Consider the following 7,363-nt stretch of genomic DNA (forward strand, 5'->3'; position numbering starts at 1 on the left):
TTTTTTTCTTACTTGATGAGTTATACTATTTTTATGTATTTATTTATATCATTAAATTTTTCACCCTCTTAAATAGATCTGCAATAAAATACTGTAAGATTTAATTGCCTTTTTGAAATTTAAAAGTAATATTGGCTTTGCTGTTACTGATTATGATGAAACTACTATTACTACTACTACAACTACTACTATTACGTACTACAATATATCATAATAAGGAATTAGTCTATAAATATCATAAAACCAAATAAAAGTAGAATATAAATCAGGACCTATTTCTGTGTAGTAGGTACTAAAATAATTATTGTTTCCCAGAGGAGGTAGCTAACGTCCAGGTTCACTCGGTATCTTTGTAATCACTGCACTTGATGAGGAGATGCTGACAGACAGACAGGAGATTAAAGAAAAGGGGAAAAGATAAGGGACACTGATTATGGCCTGATTCACTCTTCATAATGACTCTCAATTGGATAACTTTCTCTAATCACTGAGTTTTTATTTTTATTTTTCATTCCTATTCTGAGAGAGATGTGGTTGTAGTAAACAGATGAGTTGGTTTCTTTTGTTGACACTGATAAGTTTACATTCTTACTTTACTGTCACCGCCTTTTACTTTCAATATCAATGTCTGCTCATTGAGGAGACTGTTTGACTCTATATCCATTTTTTCTTTTATGATGGTGCCCTTTCATGGACCTCAATAATAATAATAATAGTAGAAGTAGTAGTAATAGTAGTAGTGAAAAAAAGTTAGGTTCAGTTCCTTACCCCCGAAGAGAACAGTTGTAAGAAATGAACACTTGGTAAAAGCCTTTGTCTCCCCTGAACCACAACCCACATCTTATCTTTCCCTAATCACAGGTGTTCCTCATCTACATGTGTCATCCTCCTTTACTGAAAAATTGAAATGATAGTGACCATTCTCAGCAAAAAAACATTTGTGAAAGCTTCTAACTCTCCCATGAACCACATCACTCATACTTTTTATTTCTTTTTATTTCTCTAATCACATGTTTCCCTCCACAGATTCGCCATCACAGTCTGGTACTTGGACCAGAAGGAGCGCGAAGAGTACCTGGCCAGGGAGGCGATGCGCGCTGCTGCCTGCACATGACTGTCCGCGGGCAACACAACCTGCCGTCCTACCACTACTACTACTGCTACTACTCCTGCTCGCCACACCTGCCACCCCCACCAGCACTCCTACCACCCCTACCATCATGGGCTGACTGCTCCTCACACCGCCAATGTTGCCATCACGGACATAAACACCACCACCTCTTCTTCTTGTAGTCCCGCCTCCCCGCCCTCCTCCAGACTCCCACTGTCTTATCTGTCTTATGGATTTGTGCGCTGAGGAGGATAGGTTTTGTGGGTTCTTTGGTTGTTCACATCCTTTTCTGCACCTCTTTGTATGTTCCGATGTTTTTCTTTGGTTTTTCTTTTCTGATTTTTTTTTTTTTTTTTTTTTTTCAAAACTTCATTATTTTTTTCTTTTTGTTATCACTTTTTAATTCTCAGTTGTAATCTCTCCTCAGTATAGTATCCATCTCCTTTCTTTTTCACTTCTTTCCTTATTTCCTGCATTGTTCTGTTTTATTCTGGTCATTCCTTTCTCTATTATTTTATCTCCACTTGCAATGCATTCATGAACACACAAATGACTCTTCCTTCGTCACTTATCCCTTCTCTTTCCCTCAATTTTCCACCCGATTCTTATCCATCTTGTTGCTCTCTTCCCTCCCCCCATCACACCCTTATCCCAGCATTGATTGGGCTGAGCAAATAAGTGTGCCATAACATAGTCTAATAACAGTGATAGCTCCCAGTCAATGCAAAACCCATAGACTTAACTCATCGCTTTCCTTCTCGCCCTTCTCTCAATCCCTTCTCCCCCTTCAAATGGTGTTTCCTTCATAGCTGGCGAATCTGTGCTGTTTGGGCTTTGATTCCACTGTCCCTCTTGTCTGATTTTATCCAAACAAGTTGAGGAATCTTGCCACCTAGGAATGTAGAAGTGGGTTGTTACATTTCCCTTCCACCAGTCAGGGAAAAGTGGATGATTATGAATTTTTTTTTAGATAAGTGGAAAAGAAAACGTGGATATGAAGAAGGGATAAAAAAGTGGATGGATATATTCTCTTCCACCAACTAACAAAGAGAAAGTGGATATGAAAAGCAGATAGAATAGTGGATAAATATTTTTTCCCTCCACTAGCCAAGATTGAGAAAGTGGATATGGATAATGGGGAAGAATGTGGATTTTTTTTTTTTCCCATCCACCAACCAGCAAAGGAAACGAAAGAGTGGAAAGTTGCCTCATGGTGGAGTGCATATTTAAGCAGAAACATTTGTAAACTCCACCTCCACCATCCTGGCAGTAAAAGGAGGAGGCTGAAGGGTGGAGTTTACCAAGCACTGGAGTGGATGCGGAGCGGGGTAGTGGAGTGCAGTGATATCCATGACAAAACGCTGTCTTGTAGAGGAACAGGTTCATGGGAGAGCTGAAAGAACTCCTTCGTGAATTACGTGCGTGCGTGTGTCCCCGTGGCTTTCAAGGTCGTGATCATATGCGACATCCCGAGCTTGTGAGAAATTGTACTTTATATCGCTACTATTCCGATATTGATTGTACGTCAAGAATATACATAACATACACACCTACAGTCTATTTGTAAGTTGTATACTACTACCACCACTGCTACTACTAGTGCTACTACTACCGCTACTACTACGACTTCTACTACGTATGCACTGTAATGGCCTATGAAAGAGGAAGCAAAAAACAAAACTTCAATGTGATATAATATGATAATTGCGTTGTGCTCTCGCATTGTCTTTCCATCCCTCTTGTGTAGTGAGTGAAGCTTTTGTATTTCCCGAGATTTGTGGACGTGATGGAGGGAGGTTGAGGAGCAGAGTTGGTGTGCGTGTGTGTGAGGCAATAACCACGAGCTGTGCGTTAATGACAAGTCCTCATGCACACACACACCCCCCAAACAGCAGCAGCAGCACAAAATCGGTAAAAGCAATGTAAACAGCAGTAGTTGCAGCGATATTCAAGACTCATTTTCTTAAAGATTTGCCTGGATGCGCTTTTTAGATTCAGCTAGATTTTTTATTTTTTGCAAGATTTGGATGATTATATTTTTGTATCTGATTATACATGTTAAGTCTTTTTTTTTCCTCTGTCCTCCATCTTCTCCCTCTCATCCTTTCTCCTCCCTCCTCTCCCCCTTTACCAGCACTACTACTACTACTACTACTACTACTTATACTGATGTCACTACTAATATTACCATGACCCCTTGTGTAGTATCCAGGCAAAGCTTAATGTTTTGTTTTGTCATTAATTTAAGCAGCTGAAGGGCAACAAAGACAAAAAAAAAAAAAAAAACATGCCTGAGTGGTGCATTCATTGTTGCCAGGACGGGCGGTCATGCCAAGATGTGCTGCGTAATAGCCAAGGTTGCTGCAGTGTTGGTTTTACCTACTACGCGTTCACTATTACAATGCTGTTACTACTACTACTACCACTACTATTACTGCTGCTGCTGCTACAATTACTGCTGCTACTGTATATTTATTGGTTCATGCAGCAGTTGTTTGCTATTCATGCCTTGTACAGGAGATGGTTGTGATATATTTATTAGGAACTTACGGTGAATTTGGTACCTTGACTGTATAAAAGCAAAACAAAATATGTACTAAGTGAGCGGAAAAAACGATGCTTCATTATCTTAATCCTTCATAACCAAAGATGTGGATTTATACAAAATTTGTGTCGTTAATATTTAGCAGTCGGATGCCCTCCTTGCACACACACACACACACACACACACACACACACACACACACACACACACACACACACACACACACAGACACATACATATACATAAATACATTCATACATACACGGAACGTACTATGGTGCTGAACTTTTGCCTATGCAGTATATCAGACAGAAATAGATACAAAAAGCATGGAAAGAAAGACATGTTTTATGCTTGTATTATATAGTGTGTGTATTAGTCACATAGTACACACTTATTCATTCATATTAATTCATACACACACACACACACATTATACAGTAAGGAGGGCTGGTATGATTTTTCTGTTACTTTCTCACTGCGTTGTATGTTACTTGTATGTTTTATATTTCGTTTGTATTCCACCCGATAAGGTCTTGTGATTCTTTCTTTTGCATAATTCTTTTTTCCCCTTAAGAATTATATATCTGAATTGTATCACTTGTGTTGATTCTCATTTTTCATTTTTTTGGCGGATTTGTGTTTGTTGTATTGATGGCGTTGATGACTGAAGCACTTCATTATTATTCTTTCACTTTATGTACTCCACCTGACGTTTATATATTCTTAATTACTTACCTACCTGTGTTTATGTAGTCAGTGTTGATATTCGGTCAAACGGAATTAAAAGAACAGTGTACCGAGGGGAGCGTTGTCCCTCGAGGCACTCTAAACAAAGGAGGGAAAATAAACGAGAAGAATTATTGAGGTGAATGTTTTTGTATATCGGCCGGGGGGCAACGGGCTTGTCTTGAGGTGCTGGCGAAGTGTTTGTGCTGAAAGTGAGGAAACTGGTGCTATGGAAGATGCTGGTATAGTAACACACACACACACACACACACACACACACACACACACAGTTTATATCAATTCTTTGTTACTTTTTCTCTCTTAGGTCCCTCGCACACACTTAAAATGGGAACAATAAGTATGATATGAATGAAAATCGTTTACTATTCAGAAATTTAACCACTTACATAACCAAATCATGCATAACTTATATATTTATTGCTTGGTGAATCACAGTATTGATGAGAAATGGGTGGAGAATATTAGAATAACCAAAGGATGATACAGAAAAGATTAAATTGATGTTAAAAAATATTAATGTAATGATATAAAGAAAAGCCCAACTAGATGGATGTTATAATCAGACACAATCACAAACAGAATGGGATATAATACACTCTGGAATAAGCAGAATGGGATTAAATAATGGTTGTCTGAATACTGTATTACAAATTTTCCTTTCACCATAGTAAGTACCTTCATACACATGGCTTTCAGTACTAATATGTTAATTCATCCTCCAATCTTGCCGTGTGATTTCCTAAGCCTTTGGTAAATATATTCCGGCACTTTGATAGGTAATGTAAGTAATGCACAATTTACTTTTGGTTCAAGACTTAGCAAAATCTCATTGGTTGGGATTACAATTTTATCCTTTGCTCCCCTTCCTTGACAACCAGACAAATATGATCATTCTTAATCTAATACACAGCGCCAATAGCAGATGCCCCCCCCCGTGTGTGTGTGTGTGTGTGTATGTATGTATGTATGTGTGCGTGTGTGTGTCCGCTGCACATACATAACCTACAGTATATTTTAGGTGCCCTGTATCATGTGTCACGACGAATTAATGACAAACCGACTGATGAGCAGAACAGACTTTTGCCATATACATAAAAGAACTGTAAAATGAAGCTGTGGCCATTTTCATTACTCCCAAACATGAAATTATCAGCTGTCATAAGTATCAAATATTCTTAATTGTTAGGGGTTGAAATTGGAACATATTCTTAAACATTTGATCCCCTCAGTTTGCCTACTTGAAAAACCTCTCGTAAAAGATGTTCCTGGTCTTTTCATGGATTGTTTTGTGATGCCAGTGATAATTTTACATGACTTTTGAACCTTGAACGGGAAAAACACCCATGAAAACCTTGGAAAATAGTCATAATGAGAATATGGACCTTAAAGTTTGGGTGAGTTTTTAAAAGATGGAAAAGGTGCAAAGGGGAAGCTTTGGAAAATTTGCCTGAGGAAATAATTAAATCTTAAGTGACAATTATTTAATGGAGCTGGCAAGGAAAGTGGAAAAGACAGACAGACATGATTGATAGCAAAATTATACGGACCCATTTATCGACCAGCTGGAAAGAAAGGATGAAGAGGGTGTGTGGGTTGCGCACCGGTTGCCCCGGGCCGGGATTCGAACCTGGGTCTGCTGCTTCACAACCATAGGCGTGCTAGCCACTGCACCACTGAGGAACTTAATTGGCGAAGAATTGGTGTAATGTTAAATAAGGAGCTGAGATTTTAAAGCAGAATGGAAGCAAAGGAGAGAGAGAGAGAGAGAGAGAGAGAGAGAGAGAGAGAGAGAGAGAGTCAACGTGAAAAGAAAGAAAAAAATGAAGATCAAGATCGAGGAGGTGGAGGAAGAAGAGGAAGGAAAGAATTAAAGAAAGAAAAGGAAGAAGCTATAGAAGAATTAAGAAAGAAAGAAAAAAGATGAAGGCGAGGAGGAGGAGCTGGAGGAAGAAGAGGAAAGAAAGAAAGAAGGAAAAAGAAAAAGAAGAAGAAAGAAAGAAAAATAAGAGGAAAGAAAGAAAGAAGGAAAAGAAGAAGAAGAAGAAGAAGAAGAAAGAAAGAAAGAAAGAAAGAAGAAGAAGAAGGCGAGGAGGAGGAGCTGGAGGAAAAAGAGGAAAGAAAGAAAGAAGGAAAAGGAAGAAGGAAAAAGAGAAGAAGAAGAAGAAGAAGAAGAAGAAGAAAGAAAAAGAAGATGAAGGCGAGGAGGAGGAGCTGGAAGAAGAAGAGGAAAGAAAGAAAGAAGGAATCTGGATCTGATAATAATGCGCAGGTCACCTGTATGGTGCATAACACGCATATTTGCTGGCTGTTGGGGGGACGGGGGAGCCGAGTGTGCAGGGGAGGGAAGTGAATCAAGTGTAATTGTTAGTGTAGGTGTGTTGTGGTGACAAGTGAGTATGTATTTGTTTTTTGAATGAGTCTATTGTATCGCAGTCTAAAATCTGTTGAGGGAGGCTGTTCCAGTCACGTATGGTGCGTGGAAAGTACATGAGTGCTTGTATGCGTCAGTGTTAGTGTGATATGTTTGGTATTTATGGATGTGTGCTTGTGTTACGAGTACGTTGACTGTTTGCCTTGTGTAGGTATATGTTTGTGGGTCAATTAATGTCAATGTGAGTGTTTGTGATCTTGTACATAAGTGTAAGTGTGTGCTTGTCTGCGTATGTGAAGAGGGTCCATGTTTATCTGTTGTTAGATCCATGTTGTGATGCCAGGCGTTTGAGTGTAATTGTTTGTAATGAACCTTGCCGCCTTGGTGTTGATTTGTTCTAACCTATCAATGTTTCTGTGTATGTAAGGATCCAGTGCTGCCAGCCACGTTCTCACAAGTGTGTCATAGGCTATGTTTTTAATGTCAGGTGTGCAGTTATGTAAATTCCTCCTCAGGAACCCCAGTGTTCTATTGGCTGTGGCACTGATATGGTCGATCTATGTGGGTGTTGAATTTCAAGTTAGTT

At 39.1% G+C, this 7,363-nt stretch overlaps 1 protein-coding gene across 2 annotated transcripts in view; it reads left to right on the forward strand.

Annotated features, from left to right (window-relative positions):
* Positions 1–4,523, forward strand: part of LOC127000761 (egl nine homolog 1-like) — a 32,194-nt gene extending 27,671 nt beyond the window's left edge. For both annotated transcript variants that reach the window (XM_050864795.1, XM_050864794.1), the window contains exon 6: positions 1,027–4,523. In XM_050864795.1, coding sequence (XP_050720752.1) covers positions 1,027–1,114 — 88 coding nt within the window. In that variant the 3' untranslated portion in view covers positions 1,115–4,523. The remainder of the gene's footprint in view (positions 1–1,026) is intronic.
* The last annotated feature ends 2,840 nt before the right edge of the window (positions 4,524–7,363 follow it).

This window comes from Eriocheir sinensis, chromosome 19 (assembly GCF_024679095.1).
Source record: "Eriocheir sinensis breed Jianghai 21 chromosome 19, ASM2467909v1, whole genome shotgun sequence".
Taxonomy (NCBI): domain Eukaryota; kingdom Metazoa; phylum Arthropoda; class Malacostraca; order Decapoda; family Varunidae; genus Eriocheir; species Eriocheir sinensis.